This window comes from Schistocerca gregaria, chromosome 3, assembly GCF_023897955.1.
Source record: "Schistocerca gregaria isolate iqSchGreg1 chromosome 3, iqSchGreg1.2, whole genome shotgun sequence".
NCBI classification, from domain to species: Eukaryota; Metazoa; Arthropoda; class Insecta; order Orthoptera; family Acrididae; genus Schistocerca; species Schistocerca gregaria.
The window spans coordinates 697,775,371-697,802,860 of NC_064922.1; the positions used below are offsets into that span (position 1 = coordinate 697,775,371).

The 27,490-nt window shown below is 41.9% G+C and overlaps 1 protein-coding gene and 1 non-coding gene across 4 annotated transcripts in view; both read right to left on the bottom strand.

Moving 5' to 3' along the window:
- The window catches only part of LOC126354705 (juvenile hormone esterase-like), a 294,899-nt gene that overhangs the window by 165,929 nt on the left and 101,480 nt on the right, over positions 1-27,490 (bottom strand). For 2 of the 3 annotated variants that reach the window (XM_050004526.1, XM_050004525.1), the window contains exon 9: positions 12,229-12,364. The exons of the other annotated variant lie outside the window; for it this stretch is intronic. In XM_050004526.1, the coding sequence (XP_049860483.1) occupies positions 12,229-12,364 (136 nt within the window). The remainder of the gene's footprint in view (positions 1-12,228; positions 12,365-27,490) is intronic. 3 annotated transcript variants of the gene reach the window in all.
- Trnat-ugu (transfer RNA threonine (anticodon UGU)) lies at positions 22,910-22,983 on the bottom strand. The gene has a single exon. It is a non-coding gene; the product is annotated as a tRNA-Thr (tRNA).

Below are 27,490 nucleotides of genomic sequence, written 5' to 3' on the forward strand. Positions count from 1 at the left end.
TGCTCACAGATGCAAGTCAGGGGCAGCAGCAGCTAGGGCAGCGACACAGTGCGATAGCGTGCCAAGCACCTTCAGTGAGCCGGTGGTAGAAGGCTCCAGGTCTTCACATGAGTGGAATATAGGTCGGCACCTCACAACAGCTAAGTCCAGCAAACCTGACTGGCTGCAAAGGTAGTAGTAATCTGGAGAATGGTAGTCGGCACATGACAGGTCCTGCCCTAATCTGGTTCGCTACAAATTGACTATAGAATAGCTTGAGAACCTGAGTATTTATAGCAGTCCGTCAAAGGAAATGACTTTATGCCTTGGTGACAAAGACTGAATGTGGCCTGGTTTCCTGAGTTCATCAGCAGTCTTCACCACACCTCGGTGTCCCAGTTGTGGCTTTCGGCTCTTCGGCTTGGTACTTTCTGCAATTTCAGGGGGCTTAAACGTATTCTTGTCTAAGAGTTATACGTTATTAGGGCACCTTGCATTGCTATCAGAATTCTATGACGTTCGCTTCACATTGAGGTCATATTGCTGAACTGGTAGTGCAGATGTTTCGCTCGAGCAATGTGTGGCAATGGCCTCAGTTGTGTGTCACAATACTGCAGTATCGGCTCTCCTGTCTGATTGTCATTCTGCTTGCAACACTGCACCTGAGTCTGTGTCAGCTTGGCTCAGTGCTTTAAACAATTTTACATTCACCTGGTATATCTTTCTTGGTGCTACATCATTATCCTTGCAGGGGTTTTCTCTATGTAACGACATTTCATCACTGACACACGACTGTAGCCCCAAGAGCTTTTCAACAGCGGTATTTACCGGGAAAGTCTTCATCTATACTCGTTTGTTACCACTTATGCTACTTGAAACTTCTTTCCTTAGTTATTGCTTGGATTTCTAATGACAGGCTCCCAACCGAAAACAAAACGAATCCCAGTTATCGTATGCTACAACTCTTTCCAGGAAGGAATACAGTCTTTTTGCTGTTGTAGAAAGATTCTAAGGTAAATCGAGATCAATAAACCAGTATCATTTTTATAGAATATTTCGTCGGTACTTGGAGGAACACGGACATATTAAAAACTTAAGTACACAGAAGTGGCCGAGCGACGTGGAGCAGTGGTTAGCACACTGGACTCGCATTCGGGAGGACAACGGTTCAATCCAGCTTCCGGCCATCCTGATTTAGGTTTTCCTTGATTTCCCTAAATCGCTCCAGGCAAATGGCGGTATGGTTCGTTTGAAAGGGCACGGCCGACTTCCTTCCCCGTCCTTCCATAATCCGATGAGACCGATGACCTCGCTGTTTGGTCTCTTCCCCCAAACAACCAACCAACCAACCACAGTAGTGATGTTTCACAAAAAAAAGTATTATTATGCAACATCAGTACCGTGTTCTTCAGCTTTTAATCCGATATATCATTAAAAACAGGTGCGTTCGGCTTATAACTAGAAGTGAGACCAAATCTAAACTGATATAAGATACAAATTCTGTCAGTTAGCAGAATTCTTACAAGGTAGTTGTAAGACACACACTTAAACTATACAGTAGCTATATATCTGAATATGGCAGCACTGATTTTGGAAATTTTATTCCCGCTATTGAGTGCCGATATTCAAATCTGTCTGACACACTATGTTTTATAGCTATGAGAGTGCTGCATGCCTAGTGTAACGAGAAATTATATTCAAATGTTTTTCACTGTCGAAGGAAGTCGCTTTTTCGTGCTGGCGATATTCCTGAATTGAGGTGCTTATATTCACATTAGTGGACGTAAAGGACGTACTTCTAGTCATTTAACATGTTTTAGACATAAAGCTACAGATCAAACAGTTGGTGTAGTCTCGAAATGCTGCCCATTCTACTGTAGCCTGAGAAAGGGCTTAAATAATGTATATTTGAGGCAGCTAGCAAAACGATGTAATTGTCACCATTGACAGTCATAAAATTGGAAGACCAAAATAGGAGTTTATTTCCAGGATCCAGTATCCCTCCTTCGACTAAAATCGTCTCCGTACTAAATAAAGATATTGCTTTAATTTCTACAAAACATATCTAACGGTCTTATTGCTTTACTTTTTTTTTTTTTTTTTTTTTTTTTTTTTTTTTTTTTTTTTTTTTTTTTTACTGTAGATGAAATGTGGACTGCAGAGTAAAGCGTGCTGATTGGATCGGTACAAAAAAGTGAATTATCTGAATATACAGGATTATAAGAACGTATTCAAATTTGAGATGAGTTATTTAGTGCAACATGTACTATCATATCAATAATGCACAAAGACTATCACAACCAAAAAATACTCATTGTATTTCATTTATATTGAAATTATTTAACAGCGTATTTCAAAAGTACTTTGACAGCTTTTTAGTTCTTTCAGAGAAATATTCACTAAACATTTGTATCCATGACTTTCCTACGTTTGACAAACAACCGATATTTAAATTTACAATTAAAAAAGTAACATAAATAGATAGTGAGAACTTTGTATTTGCTGATGTTTTATAACATAAATGACTACACGTATTATTGTGACCAGCAAGGATGATATTTTCTCTTCTCTGGAGAAGGTTTCGTAAACTAACATTGGACGGTTGTGATTCACACAGAGACACTTGTAATACAGTCGCTCGCTGCATCTCGTGAAAATGACTAGGTGGCTAGCAAAAACATTGAGCAAAAAAATGAAATAGTTAAGTTTTGTAATTCTAACCTAGCATCAGCACTTCACTGTGTTCTCCAGACACTTTAAATAAGGAACCCCCGTATCATGTTTTTTGGACATATGTACTGGCCACACAAAAACCGTATGCTGGACAGAAATTGCTGACAGCTCCCGTTTTAAAACCATTCTCAGGCTCCATATTGAAGTGGCGATCACTAGGAAGCAGATCGTCGATCTTGCTACACTGCTGGTCATTAAAACGGCATCATCATGAAGGGAGGCCAATAATGAAAATTTACTTACGTGTGTATACAGCATAGAAGGAAGAATCCATACGTATTATAATAATGGATTTATGTACATGTGTATGTTCCATATCTCCTGAACCACTCTACCGATTTCAACCTGACTTGGTTCAAATGTTCCCTTCTGTCAGGCAACAATCACTGTGGGGCTAAGAATAACCTACCTATCATAGTTGACGTGCTTTGAAGTCGCAAACAATGAGATGCGTGAAAAAATTTCCTAATCAAGCGTGATGTTATTACTTTGTGATAACTCTGTACGCAATAAATTTTGCAGAAAAATCCACAAATGCCGCTAAACGTACCTATTATTGTTGCTGTAGTCTTTAGTCAGGAGACTAGTTTGATGCAGCTCTCCATGGTGCTGTATCCTGTGCGAGCCTCTTCATTTCCGAATAAATATTGCAACCTACATCCTTCTGAATCTGCTTAGTGTATTCATCTCTTGGTCTCCCTCCACGATTTTTACTCTCCACGCTGCCCTCCAGTAATAAATTGGTGATCCTTTGATGCCTCAGAACATGTACTACCAACTGATCCGTTCTTTTGGTCAAGATGTGCCACAATTTTTTTGTCTCTACAATTCTATTCAGTAAATGCTCATTAGTAACCTGATCTACCCATCCCATTTTCAACATTCTTCTGTAGCACTACACCTCAAGATCTTCTATTCTCTTTTAGTCTATACCGTTTATCGGCCATGTTTCACATCCATGCATGGCTATACTCCATACAAATAGTTTCAGAAACGAGTTTCTAACGCTTAAATCTATATTCGATGTAAACAAATTTCTCTGCTTCAGAAATTCTTTTCTTGCCATTGCCAGTTTACATTTTATATCCTCTCTACTTGTGACATAATAAATTATTTTGCTGCCCAAATAGCAAAACTCATCTACTGCTTTAAGTGTCTCGTTTCCTAATCTAATTCCATTAGCATCACCTGATTTTATTCGATTACATTCCATTCTCGCTCTTTTACTTTTGATGATGTTAATCTTACATCCTTCTGTCAAGACAATATCCATTCCGTTCAACTGCTCCTCCAGGTTCTTTGCTGTCTCTGACAGAATTACAGTGTCACTGGCAATCTTCAAAGTTTTTATTTCTTTTCCCTGAACTACAAGATTATATCATGATACGACGCATATGACGTCATAAACACGGAGATGTTTGGAAAACTGTCGCATTATGCACTACGTTTAAATTTACAATCACTACTTTTAATTTTACGAGTGTTACTTCGTTCCTTCTAACTCTATTCGCAAAACATTTTGCAGGCAGTATCAGCATATGCCGCTTAATTAGATCCTTGTATGATTCATAGAACAGGAGACATGACGTCCTAGACACTGAGATAAGTGAAAAACTGCCGTATCAGGTTCGACATTTATATTTACCACTTCTTTGTTCCTAATTTACCCGCAACATATTTTGCTGACAGTAGCCACATATGCCGCAGAATGTACTTACATAAATACATCATTGTACAACCCATCACAAACACTGAGATACATTAAAAAAAATGACGCATCATGCATGAGGTTTTAATATGACATGTGGAATAATCGGGTCTACTGCTCCGAGGGAGCACCGGGGAAGAGACACCACCTTACAAGCAGCGCAAGGCGGGCGCGGACGGCAAACAGAGCGCCCAGGGCCCTCTGGGCATCAATACTGGACAAGGTCCTCCAATACGGCAGTCTCAGGTAGCACCTGAAGAAGGCAACGAGTTGCATGGCCGAAATATTGTGCCAGAGCGACACAAACATGCGGCAGTAGACCCGATTATTCCACATGTCAAGATCTTGCCGGGAAAGCCTGAAGAGTTAAAGGTTTTAATATATTTATTCTTTACTACCAAGATACTCCTGCAGTCGAGTCATCTTGAGGAAATACCTGACTCCCGTCAGCGCTTATGACAGCTTTCAACCGCGAAGCGCAAACGGGTATAGGCGAAACCAATAGCCTTGTTTAGAGCAAAGGATTTGCGTTGCCATAGAGGCGTTTAAAAATGGTTCAAATGGCTCTGAGCACTATGGGACTTAACAGCTGAGGTAATCAGTCCCCGAGTACTTAGAACTACTTAAACCTAACTAACCTAAGGACACCACATACATCCATGCCCGAGGCAGGATTCGAACCTGCGACCGCAGCGGTCGCGCGGTTCCAGACTGAAGCGCCTAGAACCGCTCGGCCACCCCAGCCGGCTAGAGACGCTTACAAAATCGTGCTGTAGACATGCGAAGTGGCTGCGCCCAACATAAAGAAATTGTCCGGGATATTGTACTTACACATTGGTACATTAAGCGTGTTTCATTGGACGACTGTTTCATCGTTTCAAAGGTGTTTTCGTGAATACTGTAAGTAGGCTGTTTAGGTTTTTTTTTATTGGCAACGCCACATAGCGCTCTGTATGAAAAATCACTGGCTGTGATGTGTGCAGTCAGTGGCTGGTTGGCATTGTTGTAATACTCGCCAGTGTAGTGTTGGGCGGCTGGATGTTAACAGCGCGAAGCGTTGCGCAGTTGGAGGTGAGCCGCCAACAGTGGTGGATGTGGGGAGAGAGATGGCGGAGTTTTGAAATTTGTAAGAATGGATATCATGAACTGCTATATATATATATATATTATGACTATTAAGGTAAATACATTGTTTGTTCTCTATTAAAATCTTTCATTTGCTAACTATACCTATCAGTAGTTAGTGCCTTCAGTAGTTTGAATCTTTTATTTAGCTGGCAGTAGTGGCGCTCGCTGTACTGCAGTAGTTCGAGTAACGAAGATTTTTGTGAGGTAAGTGATTTGTGAAAGGTATAGGTTAATCGAGTCAGGCCCATTCTTTTGTAGGGATTTTTGAAAGTCAGATTGCGCTGCGCTAAAAAATATTGTGTGTCAGTTTAAGCACAGTCTTGTATAATTTTTCTAAGGGGACGTTTCAATACACATAATTTTTTTTAATATTATACTTCGAAAACAGTTCATTTTTTGTTTTCGTTTCTGAAAGAAAATTGGTAAAATGAATACCCGGACAATACCGAGCGTGGCAGCTAGTATATCTCTAGTGGATTGGATGGAGTACAGAGAGGGAGATTTAGTACACAACGGTTCATCTCTGGCATCAACAATAGCTCTAGCACACCTGGGCATCATGTCTAACTGGGTACGTCATTCCTTGCTGCTTCATAGATGTGCTAGAGTTCATTAGTCGTAGGGGCTCGCGTTGGAGGCGTGCCAATCTCTCAGGAAGCCGTGGGCTGATGTTTTCAGTGGCTACGAGATCTGGAGAGCATGCCTGTACCAAACAGATCAGAACAGCATCACAACTCAAAGACACGGCACAACCACCTGTCTCAGTACGTAAGAAATGTAGCGTCTACTTCCAAATTAATGTCAACGCGAACCAGAGGTGATGGTGTTGTGTAAACAGCAGCACCCCATATCAGCATAGGTGCCGGACCCGGATGGTGATGGCGCATCTGGTAACGTTCGCTGTCCTTGGACCCTCTACACAGAGATATTTCCATAACAGACTAAAATACGTCATAGCGATACCCAAGTATCCAGTATTGTCGTTGGGCATACCCAGTCTCTCTTTGCTGCCGCCGCAAGGGAAACAGATATAATGGTTGCTGTGTTGACAGTACTACAGACTTCGTTATGCTATCAGTGTGGATATCTGTCTTGCTGCAAACAGGTCCATATTCTGGTTCAAAGAATGAGACGTGGCTGTGCGATTCTGCTCGTGCGAGAGAACAACATGACGCGTGGGGCCATATAGATCCTTAATGGCTTTGAGTACGGCCCACTTGAACCCATCGATTTCATATTCGCATCATAGCCGTGGTATCCAGCGCAATGCGAGAAACAATATAAGCAATATCGCGGGACGTTAAACCACAGTCTCGATAAGACACAGTTCCGCCTTTGTCGAGTTCATATAAGAGGCATAAGAGCATCTTATGATAAGCGACCGGAAAGCAAATATGATTTCTGAATGAGAAATCCGCTGCGTAATCTATCCTGATATACATAATGTAGATGGCGTTGTTGGTGCATACTTCGTGTCGATGACTCAAAAGCTAATCATACACATGTCCAAGTATTTAGTACACTTCATGTCGCCTCCATTGTGTTGCAATTTTAATCGCCAGCAAGTTATTTCTCTAATCGTCTGCCGAGCAACTACAAGGGTACTAAACAACCCTTCAAAGGTTTTCAGTGACGTTAGCCGCTTTTCGGAATTGAAATGAATCAATGGTAACAACATAAAATTTGTGGTGGATCGGGACTCGAACCCGGAACTCCCACTTAACGCGAGCGATACTGCCGATAGAGCAGACACCACATGTACACAGAATGTCTCTCCTAAGAGTCGTAAGGCGCATTTCCTCTGGTGTTTTAGCAAATGTTGGAATTTAGTTTTTGCAAACAAATAACGCTAGTCAGGTATTTCATTGGACGAGTAGTGTCAATGGACAGTGGTGGTTTGTTTCCTGTTAGAAAGAAAACTATTTTTAAAGCGGAATTTTACGAGCCCAGTAGATAGAGCGGTCTGAAATTAGTCCAGTGCGATTCTGGTTTTATCCAAAGATATTAACGGAGACAGTAAAACACGAAGAACAAACAGCAATCCAGCAGCAACTCAGTACGCTACTGCATGGTGGTAGCAGTCAGTGTAGGTCAAGGCGGCACTGTCGCTGATGGAGTACTCGTTATTTTTCGAGTTTTACTGTCCCTGTTTATACATATCGGCAAAACACATATCGCACTAGGACACTCCGGGAACGCTCTATCGAACAGGAGTGTAAAATTCCGATTTAAATTTTTTTTTCATTTTCAGAAGGGGAAAAAACAAACACACGTCCCGCTCATGCTGGGCATTATAGAAAGGACGCGGTGAGCAGTGTTTGTTTAGGCTGACTCCTGCTACACATTGCAAAAATGAAACTGTAAATATCTGTTTAATAATTAGAGAAAATTTGCGTGACGACTCTCAGGAGACCATGTATATCTCAATAAGGTGCGATGGCTAAAGATCCATTCTTTCAGTGCGGATGCATCCATGCCCGATCTCTTGCTAGAATCTGAAATGGCAAGTGAGGGGTTCATGGGAAGGTAGCACTACGCTAGTAGTGTGTAATAAACGGATTTTGAGTCGGAAGGGAAACATGCTCGGATGGCCGAGGCACTCAAATTACCGCTCACGTTAACCGGAAGATCCGGGTTCGACTCCTGGTCCGGCGCAAACTTTTACCTGTTACCGTTGATTCGTTTCAGTGCCCATATGCTGCTTTCGTTATTGAAAATGTTTGACTAGTATTTGCATGGCCGTTGGATAACATAAGGTGACTGTGTTTTCGGACATGCCCGAAATAACAGACGCCACATATATATAAGTACTCAATAATCCTAAATCATTTCTTCATTAATCCTTTTGAGTTCATTATTCGTACACTCCCGACTGCGAGGCTAACAAACATCCTACAGGCTGTCTCAAAAGGCACGCTACAACTATACTGGGCATCCAGAATAATTAAGGCGTTCACACACTGTTTTGGTTATGTGATGGACAAACTCCCAGAGTTTCGTTAGTGTGAGTTACAGGCGAAGGGTAATTACAACGGTTCAATAAAAGGATCAGGGCGCGGAGTGGTTTATTCGGACTATACCGGAAACGCTAGGTCAAAGAAACTTCCACACAGGGTGTAAGAAGCACCCATCCTCGCGACGTGGATACGCTGGTGATACACGAATTTAATGCACACAGAAGCCGTTGATGTGAATCATCGCATTGGACGACCTGAAACAAGTGAAGCCGACACAGAACGGATTCAGTGGCTTTTCGATGTTCAGCGCAGAAGTCTGTTCGAAGGGCAACAGTGCACTGGGTCCTCCGAGAACATTTTCAGATGTATCCATACAAACTGCAGCTGTTGCAAGCATTGAAACTAGGCCACAACGTATGCAATTCGGTGTGGACGTTCTTCACCCTTTAGAAGGGGATGGGAATTTTCTAAACAATCTAGCACTTTCTAACGAACCAACATTTTACGTGTGTGGTGAAGTAAACAAACACAGTGTTTGGATCTGGGACACAACCAACCTGCATACCGTGACGGAAAAAGACAGTGATAGCCCGACAGCGGACATGTGGTGTAGTTTAATGGTTGATCGCATAGTGGGACATTTTTCGCACAAAAATTATCTCTGACAATTACCTGGATAAATTGGAGTTGTTTGCTTTTCCACCGTCAACACATACTTTTCACAACAAACTGGTGCATCGCCACATTGGGCGCAGACTATGGAAGATATTTTAGAGGAGGTGTACTGGCTGGAGTGGTCCAGTAACATGGTCCCCTAGGTAGCCTGACGTTACACCTATGGACTTCTTCCTATGGGCGTATATCAAGGACAGAGTCCACAAAACGCTTGTCGACCACATTTTTTAATGTTTTAAAGTACCGAATCGTTGCAGCCCTCACCGCAGTTGATGCAGCACGTGGCCCAAATGTGGGTAGACTGGATACAGACTGGATGGTGTACATGCAGTCAAAGGCACAATTGTTAAAACTGAGTGAATGGCATAAAAACTTTGTTAGATAATGTGTCACGTAAGTCAGACACGGTGTGAGTACCGTAACTGGCGAGTCATCCCGTATTATATTGCAGTCTTACATGAACATATCGATGGTAATCCACGTACGGCTGACATATTGTAGAGCATATCTCTGTAATTTTGCCGGATACCTGCCCGGCCACACTTCTTTCACGCAAGTAGATTGTTCACTTGCGTCGAAAGTCGGTTTTAGGTCATAGTCAGTCTGGTTTCATTTGAGAAACATATCTTCTATTGTACACTGGGAGAGACCGGATTATATGCATTTGCATGTTGCCTATACATTTACATATTTGGCTCCTTTTCATCGGTTATTGCATATTTTAACTAAAAACTAGTGACGAGTACATAATTTCACTCTATGTTTACTACATTTTAAAAATTTATACGGGCGGTCTCTAACTCGATCTAGTTTTGATGTCTCACAGATTGAGCGGGACCTAGGACTGCTTGCAATGGTAACCAAGAGTCCACTGCCCAGCGGAATCATTGCAGAAGAGGAACAGGAATAGGCAGACAGAGTCAATGCTCCTGCGCCCGCGCTCCAGTTAATCCCCTCCGCTGTACGCGTCGGCAACAATTAAACTACGCATGGTTTTAGTCGCACATCCATTGTTTCAGTTTAACTTACCATTTACTTGTACACAGTTGAACATGTTTACGATGTGTAGTGTGTGCCGTGCTGTGCGCCACGCAGCCCGAAAATAGAAACGTCGTTTCGTGAATAGCTGACCATCGTGCAACACTTACATATGACGGAATTGATTTATGTTGTCGAATTTACGAGAAAAACGTTTCTTGCAAAATAAAGTTTCAAATAGACCAGCATGTCAAGACAAATCATATCGCAGGAATGCAGAAGAAAGGAGCACGACAACAACTTCTGACAACATCAATCTGCAGTAGCAGGGATTTGCCAAAGGCAACCAAAAAAGTCGATTTAACATGGACCTATATGAAGCATTCATTGTAAGCCATATTTCTCCTCGCAGACTTAGAAACCCTATCATCAAAGCCTTCCTGCGCAAATATTGCGTAAATCCTAATATACCAGATGAATCAACATTGTGTAAAAATTACATACCGACAATTTACGTAAATGTTCTGGAAGAAATACGCAATGAACTCAAGGACAACGTTATCTGGATTTCAGTTGACGAAACTACAGACACTTGTGGGCGTTACATTGCAAATTCAATTATTGGTGCTTTAAAAGAAGAGCCTTCTTCTTTCTATTTAGCGGCCTGCAAAAAACTTGAAAAGTAAATCATTCTACGGTTGCCAGATTTGCGGATGAGAGTATTTGAAAAATATTTCCAGAATCTTCTGCAGATGAAAGGATGTTTGTGTTTATTTCAGATGCTGCTCCCTACATAATCAAAGCAGGAAAAGCCCTCCGAGTATTTTATCCCAATTTGGTTCATGTGACATGCTTTGCTCATGGAGTAGATCGCCTTGCTGAAGAAGTACGTTTCACGTTTGTGAATGTAAGTAAACTGATTTCATCCACAAATAAAGTGTTTCTAAAGGCTCCTGCTCGCTTCAAGACCTACAAAGAATCTGCCAAATGTGCCTCTCCCTTGAGAATCAGTGGTAACTTGTTGGAGTACGTGGGTCGTAGCTGTGTTGCTTTACAATGAACATTTCGAGGCCATTAGAGGGTTAGTAAACGACTTCTATAGTGCAGAGGCTTTGGCAGTTTGGCTGTGAAGAAGGCTTTTAATGATACCGGTATTAAAAAAGACATTGCTATGGTTTACACTCGTTTTTCCCATATACCTACAAGTAATTAAAAGCTTGCAATTCAAGGTTTGGCACTGAATGAATCTGTTCAGTTAACGAATAAAATTATTGTAGTGAACTCCTCATTGCCGGAGGTATTCCAAAGAAAACCTAAAGAAAATTTTGAAAACATTTTAAACAATAACCCTGTCTTTGAACCCTTGTGCCTAATTGATAGTTTTGTTAATGGGACGGATGAACTTTTACGAGAAACAATAAGTGCCAACATAGCACCCAAATTCAAAGACTGTCCAGTTACCTCAGTTGATGTTGAACGGTCCTTCTCTACTTATAAAAAGTTTTGAGTTTTCAAAGACACAATCTTACTACCGCATTAATTAAGAGTTAATGCTGTTCCAAAAATTGATGATTGTATGTTGCTTTTTAAATAAAATATTGCGGAGCTTTTTGAGCTTACCCCTCTACGTGCGATATATCTCGAAGTTGGTCCCGTACATATCGACTGTTTCGCTGAGTTTCATTCGCATCGCATCCGCTTGTTACCGACAACAACAGCAAATAAGGAACAATTCTTGAAACACGGCATGCGTCCCCAATTTGCAGAGTTTTAGAAAATAATCCCAGAAAGACTCACTTCCTAACTCCTACCAGAAAATATCAGCGTTCTAAATGTACCTATTCTTCGCGTGGCCGGCGCTCTCATCGTAACTGATATGCACAGGTTCGACTTTGAGATATAATGCACGCAGTGGCTCCTATGTATTGTTTTTATCTGATCTTGCATATTTCAACACTTTTCATGCATTTCTAAGCATCTTTCATGCATATTTGCATGCATATTTTAAGGTTTTTATGATGCATATAATCCGGTCTGTACGCATTACATTACACTATAACGATTACTCACCCAGTTTTTGCAAAATTCGTCCAGAGTTTGGTCATGGCCTTTACTACTTCCATATCCTTCGCCGGTCTCTCGCCGGGTATTATGTAGTAGGAGTTGTTCGAAAACAAGTACAGCAAATCCTCCGCATGAGCAACACCTGCAACATTTGTACACCAGTTTTTCACATTATTTTTTACCTCTTCATTATACAAAAAAGAGCAGAATTTAATCGCGTTATCACAAAAATGCGTATAAGTAGGCTATACAAGTGGCACCTGCAAGCGGAGTGGAGAACTTTTACGTTCCCATAGTGTTTAAGGTGTGTATAAAATAATTTCAATCTATAACGAAATATGTACGATCTTTTACTTACTTTATCGTTGAAATTAACAGTAACGGGAAAGATGCCTACTTAACAGAGGGGCCCCATATGTTAGCATACAATGAGTCAAAACAAGAAAGACAGTGACTGCACATTATTTTGCTGTGTGCTTCGGTAGCAATTGGTCAGATCCGCTCTGTTTTATTGTCGTATCGCATTGCTACCTCGGACGCCGTTTACCACATTCAGTAACGGACGACCGCTGTGACTAGTAGCTTAATTTTAGTTTTCATTGTTTGTCTCTCTGTTATCACGCTATTTTACTCAACAGAATACCTTGAGCTGGTGGAGGAAGGGTGCAGGGAGGTAACAAGGCTGCTACGATGCTGGGAAACGTACTGAATTCCGCCCGTTAACTGAGAACAGCTATTGCTGCCACAGTCATACTGAGCGAGCAGGCAATGGCGAGTCAACGACAATCGGTTCGACATTCCGAATGCGGGCGACTGTCAAACGCTACATTGTTCTGATTCGGATACAGATATTTTCAATATCGTTTTTCCCTACGTCAACGGCTAGAGTGGGCTATTCAGCGAACTCTTGACTGTGCTAACTCTCGCAGATGTAACAAGACTGCGACTTACTGGCAGGATACTTAGAAACTGGAACAGGTCTACTAAAGAGACTGCCTACACTACGCGTGTTTGCTCTTTTCTGGGTTACTGATGCCCGGTGCGGGATCAGCATAAGATAGGATTGACGAAGGACGCTGAAAAAGTTTAAAGAAGGGACGCTCCTTTTGTATTACGACGAAATAGAGGAGAGATTGCCACGGACACGTTACGCGAATGGGTGTGGCATACTTTAAAACGAAAGCGTTTCTCATTGCAGAAGGGTCTTGTCATGAAATTTCAATCACCAATTTTCTGCTCCTAATCGAAAAATATTTTGTTGGTGCCAGCCCACATAGGGAGAAATGACCATCAGATTATAGATAAGAGAAATCAGAGCTTGCACGGAAAATGTAAGTTTTCGTTCTTACCGCGCGTCGTTCGAGGTCGGAATGGCAGAGAAATAGCTTGTAGATGGTTCGATGAACGCTCTACCGGAATCATTTTATGTAGACGTGTATGATTATGACAAGATCAATTCTTTCTCTCAGTATTTACTTAAAACGTTTAGGTAGGTACACTGCAATGTTGACTAAGTCGTCAACTTTACTTTGTTACACGCGTAGATATTCTAATACGCACTGGGCACTAGACATATTGTCCCAGAAATAAACTGAAGGGATCCAATCTCCAACGTCCATTCAATGTTTCCGGATAGTTCCTCCTCGCTGTAAAGCAAATGTCAGTACTGGAAATCCTCTCCCGAACGTTCCCCAGTGGTAGACTCTTGGACCACTAAATGTTCGCCTGGTATCTGGCTCAAAAGACATGACCAGTGCCATGGTACCTTTTTTTAAATTGAAGTACACTTCATCAAAAATGCACAAATAACTATAAATCTCATTACGTTTCTTCATCGTTACAGCGTGGAAACTCTGTAGCAAATATGGCAGAAAAGGCCACTTGCACAATCGCGGTGCGGAGGGGTCTTGGTGCTCGGTTTCTGTTTGAGCTAGGAAAGTTTTCGGCTTAGCCCGGACCAGCGGCCATTTGCATAGCCGTTCCAATATCTGTCTTACTATAGTTTTGTTACAGTATATTGAACGACGAACTGGAGCTAACGCCCAGGTAAATTGTGTCAATCGATTAATTCCTTGTGCAAAAGATTTTAATTAAGCTGAAATTAATGATCAGATAAAGGCACCATTTATTTCTGCACGGATTTTACACGCTAAAACCGTCACCAGTAAGATAACAACAGTTTAGTGAAGCGAGTCTGATGCTCCTAGTTTGGTTCACCGGTAGACCGGACCCCTGTCTAAAAACATTTTCGACCGTTTGAAAAAAACCTTGCTTCGTTTGGATTTTACGTGCAAAAACACCGAAACACGTTCCCCTAGTAAGTTTTTGAAGGTCGCCGCTTCTATATTCTAAACTTGTGCGAATCGCTTCAAACTTTGCTGAAGATAGATGTGGGTAAAATCACAACGAAATTTTCTTAAACAATAATCTTTATCCGTTGTCGAGATACGATGATTTAAAGTCGAGCTAAATGTAGCTCGTAAAATTCGTTCTTACGTGAATTGACAGCAATGAACCATTTTGAAGTGAACCAACAAAATAAAAAATATATTATTACGATAAAGTTGAATATTCGCTTTCAAACATCTAGATTCATTCGGATTTTAGTCCAAAAACGGTTATTTGAGTTTTTTACACTACGGTTTTTGTTTTTCAAACGTGTGCAACTCGTCAAATTTTGTAAGAAGATGGACAAATATATCTCATGTATTGTCGCCCTGTTGCTTTACGAAAGTTTTATCCATCGTCACTATATAAGGAACATGTTTCGAAACACAATGAAAAATCTATGCCTCAGTCGTCGCCCGAGTTAGCAAAAATGTACTTCGTTTGCCTAGTTACGGCGGTGTAATGTCAGTATTATGGTAGAGTATAAGTAGGAAACCAGAATGAAAAATGCTCTTGTGTAGCACAAACAAGGCGAGTACGTCCTGGCCAGAGTTAGGAATGTAAAAGAAGGGAACTAACTTTTTGACTTATGTGACATCTTCACAGACATTCAAATCAAAACACTTTCAGATATTGGAGCTTTACTGTGAGTTAATTCTACTTCCCCAGCGCAGTGATATCTCTAAGAGCTACCCCTTTGTTACATGCGTGGGGAGGTGTGGAAGAACAAATGCACATAAAATATACACTCCTGGAAATTGAAATAAGAACACCGTGAATTCATTGTCCCAGGAAGGGGAAACTTTATTGACACATTCCTGGGGTCAGATACATCACATGATCACACTGACAGAACCACAGGCACATAGACACAGGCAACAGAGCATGCACAATGTCGGCACTAGTACAGTGTACATCCACCTTTCGCAGCAATTCAGGCTCCTATTCTCCCATGGAGACGATCGTAGAGATGCTGGATGTAGTCCTGTGGAACGGCTTGCTATGCCATTTCCACCTGGCGCCTCAGTTGGACCAGCGTTCGTGCTGGACGTGCAGACCGCGTGAGACGACGCTTCATCCAGTCCCAAACATGCTCAGTGGGGGACAGATCCGGAGATCTTGCTGGCCAGGATAGTTGACTTACACCTTCTAGAGCATGTTGGGTGTCACGGGATACATGCGGACGTGCATTGTCCTGTTGGAACAGCAAGTTCCCTTGCCGGTCTAGGAATGGTAGAACGATGGGTTCGATGACGGTTTGGATGTACCGTGCACTATTCAGTGTCCCCTCGACGATCACCAGAGGTGTACGGCTAGTGTAGGAGATCGCTCCCCACACCATGATGCCGGGTGTTGGCCCTGTGTGCCTCGGTCGTATGCAGTCCTGATTGTGGCGCTCACCTGCACGGCGCCAAACACGCATACGACCATCATTGGCACCAAGGCAGAAGCGACTCTCATCGCTGAAGACGACACGTCTCCATTCGTCCCTCCATTCACGCCTGTCGCGACACCAGTGGAGGCGGGCTGCACGATGCTGGGGCGTGAGCGGAAGACGGCCAAACGGTGTGCGGGACCGTAGCCCAGCTTCATGGAGACGGTTGCGAATGGTCCTCGCCGATACCCCAGGAGCAACAGTGTCCCTAATTTGCTGGGAAGTGGCGGTGCGGTCCCCTACGGCACTGCGTAGGATCCTACGGTCTTGGCGTGCATCCGTGCGTCGCTGCGGTCCGGTCCCAGGTCGACGGGCACGTGCACCTTCCGCCGACCACTGGCGACAACATCGATGTACTGTGGAGACCTTACGCCCCACGTGTTGAGCAATTCGGCGGTACGTCCACCCGGCCTCCCGTATGCCCACTATACGCCCTCGCTCAAAGTCCGTCAACTGCACATACGGTTCACGTCCACGCTGTCGCGGCATGCTACCAGTGTTAAAGAGTGCGATGGAGCTCCGTATGCCACGGCAAACTGGCTGACACTGACGGCGGCGGTGCACAAATGCTGTGCAGCTAGCGCCATTCGACGGTCAACACCGCGGTTCCTGGTGTGTCCGCTGTGCCGTGCGTGTGATCATTGCTTGTACAGCCCTCTCGCAGTGTCCGGAGCAAGTATGGTGGGTCTGACACACCGGTGTCAATGTGTTCTTTTTTCCATTTCCAGGAGTGTATGTGCTTCTAGTGAACTGACCGTTGAACACTTTTGCTTAAAATTTATTAATGACAATGTACGAGGTTTGTTCACAAAATTCCGGAACTTCGTCCGCAACATTTTTCTATGCTTTCCTTTCCTCCTTCGAAATACTCTCCTCCACAATTGATATTTAGCTCCCAACGCCTCTTGCGCGAAGCGCTGTCTGCGAATTTTCTATTATCCATGAACCATGGACCTTGCCGTTGGTGGGGAGGCTTGCGTGCCTCAGCGATACAGATGGCCGTACCGTAGGTGCAACCACAACGGAGGGGTATCTGTTGAGAGGCCAGACAAACGTGTGGTTCCTGAAGAGGGGCAGCAGCCTTTTCAGTAGTTGCAGGGGCAACAGTCTGGATGATTGACTGATCTGGCCTTGCAACATTAACCAAAACGGCTTTGCTGTGCTGGTACTGCGAACGGCTGAAAGCAAGGGGAAACTACAGCCGTAATTTTTCCCGAGGACATGCAGCTTTACTGTATGATTAAATGATGATGGCATCCTCTTGAATAAAATATTCCGGAGGTAAAATAGTCCCCCATTCGGATCTCCGGGCGGGGACTACTCAGGAGGATGTCGTTATCAGGAGAAAGAAAACTGGCGTTCTACGGATCGGAGCGTGGAATGTCAGATCCCTTAATCGGGCAGGTAGGTTAGAAAATTTAAAAAGGGAAATGGATAGGTTAAAGTTAGATATAGTGGGAATTAGTGAAGTTCGGTGGCAGGAGGAACAAGACTTCTGGTCAGGTGACTACAGGGTTATAAACACAAAATCAAATAGGGGTAATGCAGGAGTAGGTTTAATAATGAATAGGAAAATAGGAATGCGGGTAAGCTACTACAAACAGCATAGTGAACGCATTATTGTGGCCAAGATAGATACGAAGCCCACACCTACTACAGTAGTACAAGTTTATATGCCAACTAGCTCTGCAGATGATGAAGAAATTGAAGAAATGTACGATGAAATAAAAGAAATTATTCAGATAGTGAAGGGAGACGAAAATTTAATAGTAATGGGTGACTGGAATTCGAGTGTAGGAAAAGGGAGAGAAGGAAACATAGTAGGTGAATATGGATTGGGGATAAGAAATGAAAGAGGAAGCCGCCTAGTAGAATTTTGCACAGAGCACAACTTAATCATAGCTAACACTTGGTTTAAGAATCACGAAAGAAAGTTGTATACGTGGAAGAACCCTGGAGATACTAAAAGGTATCAGATAGATTATATAATGGTAAGACAGAGATTTAGGAACCAGGTTTTAAGTTGTAAGACATTTCCAGGGGCAGATGTGGACTCTGACCACAATCTATTGGTTATGACCTGTAGATTAAAACTGAAGAAACTGCAAAAATGTGGGAAATTAAGGAGATGGGACCTGGATAAACTGAAAGAACCAGAGGTTGTACAGAGTTTCAGAGAGAGCATAAGGGAACAATTGACAGGAATAGGGGAAAGAAATACAGTAGAAGAAGAATGGGTAGCTCTGAGGGATGTAGTAGTGAAGGCAGCAGAGGATAAAGTAGGTACAAAGACGAGGGCTGCTAGAAATCCTTGGGTAACAGAAGAAATATTGAATTTAATTGATGAAAGGAGAAAATATAAAAATGCAATAAATGAAGCAGGCAAAAAGGAATACAAACGTCTCAAAAATGAGATCGACAGGAAGTGCAAAATGGCTAAACAGGGATGGCTAGAGGACAAATGTAAGGATGTAGAAGCTTATCTCACTAGGGGTAAGATAGATACTGCCTACAGGAAAATTAAAGAGACCTTTGGAGAGAAGAGAACCACGTGTATGAATATCAAGAGCTCAGATGGCAGCCCAGTTCTAAGCAAAGAAGGGAAGGCAGAAAGGTGGAAGGAGTATATAGAAGGTTTATACAAGGGCGATGTACTTGAGGACAATATTATGGAAATAGAAGAGGATGTAGATGAAGACGAAATGGGAGATACGATACTGCGTGAAGAGTTTGACAGAGCACTGAAAGACCTGAGTCGAAACAAGGCCCCCGGAGTAGACAACATTCCATTAGAACTACTGACGGCCTTGGGAGAGCCAGTAATGACAAAACTCTACCAGCTGGTGAGCAAGATGTATGAGACAGGCGAAATACCCTCAGACTTCAAGAAGAATATAATAATTCCAATCCCAAAGAAAGCAGGTGCTGACAGATGTGAAAATTACCGAACTATCAGTTTAATAAGCCACGGCTGCAAAATACTAACGCGAATTCTTTACAGACGAATGGAAAAACTGGTAGATGCAGGCGTCGGGGAAGATCAGTTTGGATTCCGTAGAAATGTTGGAACACGTGAGGCAATACTGACCTTACGACTTATCTTAGAAGAAAGATTAAGAAAAGGCAAACCTACGTTTCTAGCATTTGTAGACTTAGAGAAAGCTTTTGACAATGTTGACTGGAATACTCTTTTTCAAATTCTAAAGGTGGCAGGGGTAAAATACAGGGAGCGAAAGGCTATTTATAATTTGTACAGAAACCAGATGGCAGTAATAAGAGTCGAGGGGCATGAAAGGGAAGCAGTGGTTGGGAAAGGAGTGAGACAGGGTTGTAGCCTCTCCCCGATGTTATTCAATCTGTATATTGAGCAAGCAGTAAAGGAAACAAAAGAAAAATTTGGAGTAGGTATTAAAATTCATGGAGACGAAGTAAAAACTTTGAGGTTCGCCGATGACATTGTAATTCTGTCAGAGACGGCAAAGGACTTGGAAGAGCAGTTGAACGGAATGGACAGTGTCTTGAAAGGAGGATATAAGATGAACATTAACAAAAGCAAAACGAGGATAATGGAATGTAGTCAAATTAAATCGGGTGATGCTGAGGGAATTAGATTAGGAAATGAGACACTTAAAGTAGTAAAGGAGTTTTGCTATTTAGGAAGTAAAATAACTGATGATGGTCGAAGTAGAGAGGATATAAAATGTAGACTGGCAATGGCAAGGAAAGCGTTTCTGAAGAAGAGAAATTTGTTAACATCGAATATAGATTTACGTATCAGGAAGTCCTTTCTGAAAGTATTTGTTTGGAGTGTAGCCATGTATGGAAGTGAAACATGGACGATAACTAGTTTGGACAAGAAGAGAATAGAAGCTTTCGAAATGTGGTGCTACAGAAGAATACTGAAGATAAGGTGGATAGATCACGTAACTAATGAGGAGGTATTGAATAGGATTGGGGAGAAGAGAAGTTTGTGGCACAACTTGACTAGAAGAAGGGATCGGTTGGTAGGACATGTTTTGAGGCATCAAGGGATCACAAATTTAGCATTGGAGGGCAGCGTGGAGGGTAAAAATCGTAGAGGGAGACCGAGAGATGAGTACACTAAGCAGATTCAGAAGGATGTAGGTTGCAGTAGGTACTGGGAGATGAACCAGCTTGCACAGGATAGAGTAGCATGGAGAGCTGCATCAAACCAGTCTCAGGACTGAAGACAACAACAACAACAACTTGTCTATTGTCGCAAATCTTTGTACTGTCAACGGGGTTTTCAACTATGGAAATAAAGTCCGCAGTGGCCAGGTCTGGAGAGTACGGAGGTTGGGGCAGCACAGTGATTTCGTTGTTTGTACAACAGTCACGCACCAGGAGGAATGGATGTGCGGGTGCGGTTGTGACGCAAATGCGATGAATTGTCAAACCACATTTCAGGTTGTTTCCATGTTAGATTTTCTCGCAGGCATCGCAAAACGTCCCGATAGTGCCATCGATAAACAGTTTGCTCCTGCGGCATCAATTCATGATGAAATAATCCTTCAACGTCAAAGAAAACAATCACCATGGCTTTGACATTTGACCTGACATGACGCACTTTTTTTGGTCTTGAAGAACCATTCCCGACCAGTTGTGATGATTGAACCTTGGTCGCAACATCATAACCGGAGACCCACGTCTCATCACCAGTTATGAATCTCTTAACCCTCGAGTGGTCGCACCAATTTTTGTAACACCAGTGGTCGCGTGGTTGACTCTGTTAAGCAGCCACCGTTTTCAATACAGATGTGAAACGTTCTACCATAATATGCTTGCTACTGAAAAATAATAAGTTTGTTTTGGTTTTTTAATCAATAGAAATACAAATTTTAATATTTGACCTTTATTATTTCTAAAGATACAGTTTTAAATACTAATTAAAGAATCCTAAACGAGATTTTCACTCTGCAGTGAAGTGTGCGCTGGTATGAAACTTCCTGGCAGATTAAAACTGTGTGCCGGACCGAAACTCGAACTCGGGGCCTTTACCTTTCGCGGGCAAGTGCTCTACCACCTGGAAGGTAGGAGACGAGGTACCGGCAGAAGCGAAGCTGTGAGAAGGGGGCCTGAGTCGTGCTTGGGTAGCTCAGATGGTAGAGCACTTGCCCACGAAAGGCAAAGCTCCCCAGTTCGAATCTCGGTCCAGCACACAGTTTTATTCTGCCAGGAAGTTTCAGAGAATGCTAGTTTTTCATTTAACAATACATTCCTAACACACAGGACAAAGTTAAATCACATTTGACCAGCATTTATTTCTCAGTACATGATACTCATACATCATTTATTGGATTATACTCTCTTTATTGAACATGACTATATTGTTTCCCGTAAAAACCGTTTACTTATCCTGTTACTCTGCCTCATCCACAGATGCACACTTTTCACACACAACTGCAGAATGCTTCTTGCTCACAAACAAGAACTACAACTAACTGTGGTGGTAACATTGGTTTTTCTGCCACACCATACGCAGCGACTCTTCTTTTTGTTTGGAGGTTCTTCTGGTTCTTGCAATTTATAAGGTGCGAAAAATATTTTGAGATCATTTGAAAGCATCTAAATGATCTTTCATAAGTTATGGGACAACTGTTTCAAAAATAGCCTCCTTGCCTCCTTGGCTTTTTGGGTTTTATGCGTTTGCAGTTAAACAGTATTTGGACATTGATACCAGCGATGTTTAGTAAAGCGAACCATACAGCCATCGTCCGTCTCCTTGTTATTCGTGAGACAAAATATTTACTGCAAATTTGGTCGACTGTGTCAACCCCTCCTTTTGTCATGTTGTAGTAAATGATAACGTGTGCTTTATTGGTATTCTTATCAACTGTGCCCTCACTGTGCATGGTCCTAAGCAGAACACTACATTTGTTTCTTTTAGGCTCATATGACACTAGTGTGATATATTTCTGGTATCCGAACAGTGAAGACCCACTGTTCCTGGATGTCAGAGATAGGAATTCCGGAGGGATTCCCGTTTTATTTTTCTTCAGAGTTCCAATGCATGTGACGTTTCTCTGCAAAAGTGAGACTTCCAGTGGATAACTGGTATACCGAATATCAAAAGTAATATTCCGATTTGATCCCAGCAGAAGTTCTGCCAGACGATGCACAGTATCGTATGGTTTATTTGACACCTTGTAAGAGACATCTGCTTGTGTTCCACAGTACAGCTCAACAGATGCTGTATAGAATGTTTTGGCAACGCAAATAGCAAAGAATTCCTACCCATACTTTGTTGGTTTGTTCGGTATGTACTGAACAAACGAACATCTCCCTCTAAAAGGTGTCAGCATCTCACCTGCTGTTACAAACTCTCCCAAACGATAGCTTTCCTTACAGCTGGACACAAATTTATCTAAAATATGACCTGATTGCTGCTTATTTGTCTCTCTGGCGTCTTTGTGTTCTTGTCAGTTTGTCGTCAGATCTCACGCCTCTGAGGAGAAATAAGAACTATCTGTATGACATGCAAGCTCTAAGGATCTTCATACTAGTGTCATCTTTACTCCAAAGTTCTTCAACATTTGTTATATTTCCACTCTTCAAGCCAACCAATATAAGGATTCCAATGAGAGCATATATCTCTTCCCTAGAAGTTTCCTTCATATCTCTCTGTCTCTAGAATAGATGTTCTGTGATACTATATTTCTGATTTGCAAATTGATTTATTAAACAAGTGACTCAATCATATCCTATTAAATGCTGTCACTTCTTGTGTAATACCCTCGCAGAGCTCGTCAAACCAGGTAGAATTTTTATTATGATGAGTAACTGAAACCCTCAGTTGCCGACAGGTGTTGTTGAGATACCTCGATGTGGACAGCTGAAAATGTGTGCCCCGACCGGGACTCGAACCCGGGATCTCCTGCTTACATGGCAGGCGCTCTATCCATCTGAGCCACCGAGGACACAGATGAATAGCGCGACTGCAGGGACTTATCCCATGCACGCTTCCCGTGAGACTCACATTCCCGAATGTCCACAATTCTACATATGTAAAGTACCTTATAGATATTTGCCCATCCACTCATTACTCGCGCACGCTTTGGCGATTCCCGTAAGAGTTTGGGCAACCTGTGCGCATTCGCACAGACGAAGGTCAATGGCTGGGTAGCCTTTTAACTATATATATGAAGACAGTAACTGTTCTTGAAAGAACAGATACTGTTGATAACCGTGCAGCTTTTCCCCGGAATAAATGATGACTAACTGAAACCCTCAGCTGCCGACAGTTGTTGTTGAGATACCTCCAGGGAAAAACTGCACGGTCATCAACAGTATCAGTTCTTGTCTTCATATACATATTTTTAATATATTCATTGAGAGCGTTTTCGCTGTTTTGGCTCTTACACTTTCCTTAGACCACTTAGTTTTGCCATCTTTACGAACAAAATACCCTCACATAAAATCAAAATTATCGTCACTATCTTCTTCATCTTCATGGCGTTGCATTTCCTCTTCAGTGTGTGTCCTCCTCCCTCTAAAGAAACTATTTCTATTTCTGATTCACTGTTGTGATCACTAACTACTATTTGTCCTTCTTCCCCGTCAGACCAGTCAAATTCAGAACACTTGCTGTCATCCGAATCTTCATTTAGAAACTTTTCAATCTTCTCCTCTGATAATCCTTTTTTGAAAAAGGCCCTAAAAGTATAAATAAAAGTAAAAGATAGTAGCTAGTGAAAGATTTTATTCCAAAATAAAGACGGTATTCACAATTACCATAAAAAACACATAACATGTCGCGTGGTTGACTCTGTATACCAAACAGAACACGGAATAAAATAAGCTGCAATTGTTGTCAATGTGTGAGTCCTAGAAACGCAGCAACACTACTAGTTACGGACAGAGGTCCAACCTGAAGATAGGTGAAACCGCCAGCACCCGCAACAATGCGTATTTAGAATTCAGAGCGAGAAAACGAACTCTGGTTGACTCAGTCAACCAATACGACCGCTCGAGTGTTGGAACACCTCGTTCTCATTTGCACGATGCAAAAGCTCTTCGCAGATTGCGAGGTGAAGGTCTTTCTGGTCTTGACTCTTGAGCTGTGGGGCGAACTTGGCGGCAACACGACGCATTCCAAAACAGTGTCAAATTTCATGAATGATCAAACTGAAATGGTACATTCTTCTGTAATCTCGCCGACAGTCAGTCTTCGATTGTCACGAACAGTTTCGTTGACGTTCCTAACATGAGCGTCATAGGTAGACGTCGAAGAACGTCCTGAATGAGGGTCGTTTCTAACTTCCGCCCAGCTCCACAGGCCAACGATGGAAAAACTTTTTTGCTGAAAATATCTTATTCTTATGTTTTTTAGGGTGGGAAATCCAAATATGATACTTAAAAACTGTATTGCCCACCATTTCGTCACATTTTACAGCTAAATTTATTAAATTAAGCGTTTTTTAAAGAATTTCACAGCTTTTATATAGTCAAAATAATTTGAAAAGGATGTGTAATGAATGCAGAAGACGTTGACGGCACTGCTGAAAAACATTTGCTGGCAAAAAATGGTCGATTCTATTTTGTGTTAGCAGGTGCTGTTTTGTTTACTGTCAACCTGACCTCACTTTCCCATTTCCTGTACATGTGCTCAGTACAATATTTAATTGTGGTTCTAAAAACTCTGATGACAGTTTTTGTTATATCTGTTGTGAATTTGTGATTTAAAAACACCAAAGAAATAGCACAGACTTTGTGAAAAAGGTTTATCTATCACACTTTGGATCTAAACTTGGTGATCAAGATACATCTTGGCCGCCACACAAGGTATATTATGCGTGCGTTGAAGCTCTGAGAAAATGGCCGAAAAAGGAGAAAAAAGCTTTAGAGTGTCTGTTGCTATGATATGAAGGGAGCCAAGAAAGCATTCCGATGACTGCTACTTTTGCAGTGTTAATATTACTGGTAATAATTCGAAAAACAAGAAGGTAATAAGCTAACCTAACCTTCCGTCCACCACCTGACCATTGGGGCATGCTGAAGATTTGCCATTTCCTGAACCACCAGATGATTTAAATTCTATTCCAACAGATGTATTTTCTGATGCACAATATGATTTAGATGAACCAGACGATGATGAATTCCATTGTAATACAGAAACTCTAGAGCCCAAATTGTTTACTCAGACCGAGCTTAGCGATTTCTTTAGGGATGGGCATAACGAAAGCTGAATTGCTTGGCTCTAGATAAATAGAAAAGAACTTGCTGGCAGCTGGAACCAGCATTTACATGTATAGAAAGAGAGAGCAGCAATTTTCCGAGTTTTTTCAACAAGAAGCTGATTTAGTTTACAGCTCGGACATACCCGGTCTGATGAATGAGTTTGGTATTGAATACAAAAAGGTAGACTGGAGGCTGTTTATTGATTCATCCAAAACTAGTTTAAAGGCTGTTTTATTACACAATGGTAACATGTATGCACCTATACCTGTTGGACGTGTAACGCCGGAAATGCATATCCTCCTATTTCCATCTATTGTACTATAATTTTTTCCTTGTTTTGTTACCTCAAGATATGACATTTCTGTGTCTTTATATATTGTAATTGTTTTACTATTTGTATATATGTATTTACGCATTTATGTCGACGTATAAATGGTTTGTTTTGTAAATATTATCTGTATTTTACGCTGGGTCTTGCCTAGGGAAAACTATGCTATCGAACGAATACATCGATAGGTCGCGTGGAGAACGAAAGTGTTTAGTTTTTTTGGTAGTGAACTCTGCCGCGTGGAGCGCGGGCAGAGCAGAGACAGTCTGGATGGAGTAGTGCAGTGGAGATGTGTGTTGTGTGACGCTCCCGCGAGTTCCCGCGCTTTCGGGGTTTGGCAGCATGTAATTGCGCTCGACTTGCTATGTTAGTTTCTGACATGGTGTCGCGGACGGAAGGCGACAGCTGGCACTCATCAAGAGCCCGTTTCGCCTGGTGACTGTGTCGAGAAGAAGGCGCGCCAACATCCAGCTTCTGCAACAGCGACGGCCGACAATGAGTGACTGTCGCCACCTCCTCGATCGACGGCTTCAAACCTTCCGTCAACGATCAAGGAAGACTGGAAGCACGTAAAGTTTTAGAACTGTATGGCAGACCTCAGCTTTTCAAACTGTTCCATTTTCGTAACTCTAATTACAGCAACTTAACATGAACATTTGTTGCTCATTGTCCCAATTGCATTACCAAGCAGGGTCCGGAATGAACCCGAGGGTCGTTGGAATTCAAACGCCAGCATTAAAGTAATATCATTCCATTTCACTGTGTTAATTTCAAAGTTCAGTTTAAGTATTCTTAGCTGGTTACAATATTTAGATTACACAAGCACAAATTAAGAGTGCGAGTTTTGTTACCATATTTTAGCTTACCTGTGACTGCAGCTCAGCTTGATACGTACTAAATTTTACTATTGTTAATTGTTCAGAATCATTAAATTCGAGTTCAAAATTAAATCTCTTATTTCTAAATTGCGTAGATTCAGGTAGCTTTTGAAATGATTGTTGAGGTAGTCCAAGACTAACCTTATTTTATTGAATTTCGTAGTGCTTCAGAAACAAAGCTCACTATTAATTTCAGTCACTAAATTAACTTTCAATTTTCCGGTTTTATTAATTCTTTTGCTAAAGTAAGTCAGCGTGTAGCGAAATTTATTACTTCTGACAAACATTCAGTTTTCACACTACACGTGTCAACCTTCAGTTGCCACGCTTCTAGTGCTAATTATACGTGCAATAACCTTCCTTTTTCAGTTACTATAGTAATTGTCCATAGGACTGGCGACCGTAATTTTCCCCAAATCTCAAATATCTAATTACCACTAGTTAATTGTTAACGTAACGGCCGCACATTTACTTTCTTTATTAGCTTTACCCCTTTTCAAAATTAATTTCCACCAGTTTCATTTGCATTTTTCCTTTCATTTAGATGTAACCCTTTCCTCCCTCTTTACCGACAGATTAACTTCGGTGACGATTGCTTTTCCCAAATTTCCATTAGGTACACGCGGTTTATTTTCCACTGTCATTAAGGTCGATAAGTGAAGGGGAGGTTACAGGCGTTCTGTACATATGAAAGAAAGCTATGGAAACGTAGAAATAGTGCTAGATAAAAGAGGCTGTTCTGCCCATGGTAGGATGATAAATGGCGATTTGAAAGTAACGTGCATGCTCCTTGGTCAGCAAGGTAGCTTTACCAAATTTCCATGTTTCGTGTGTGAATGCGACAGTAGGGCTAGGGATCAACACTGATGCGGAAAGAACTGGCCTGTGAGGGAGTCCTTAAAACCTGGTGAGAAGAACATTCTGCGCAAAAACATTGTAGAGTCAAAAAACGTTCTCCTACCACCTCTACATATAACGTTAGGTCTAATGAAACAGTGTATAAAGGCTTTGCCTAAAGATGGACCATATTTTAAGTATCTC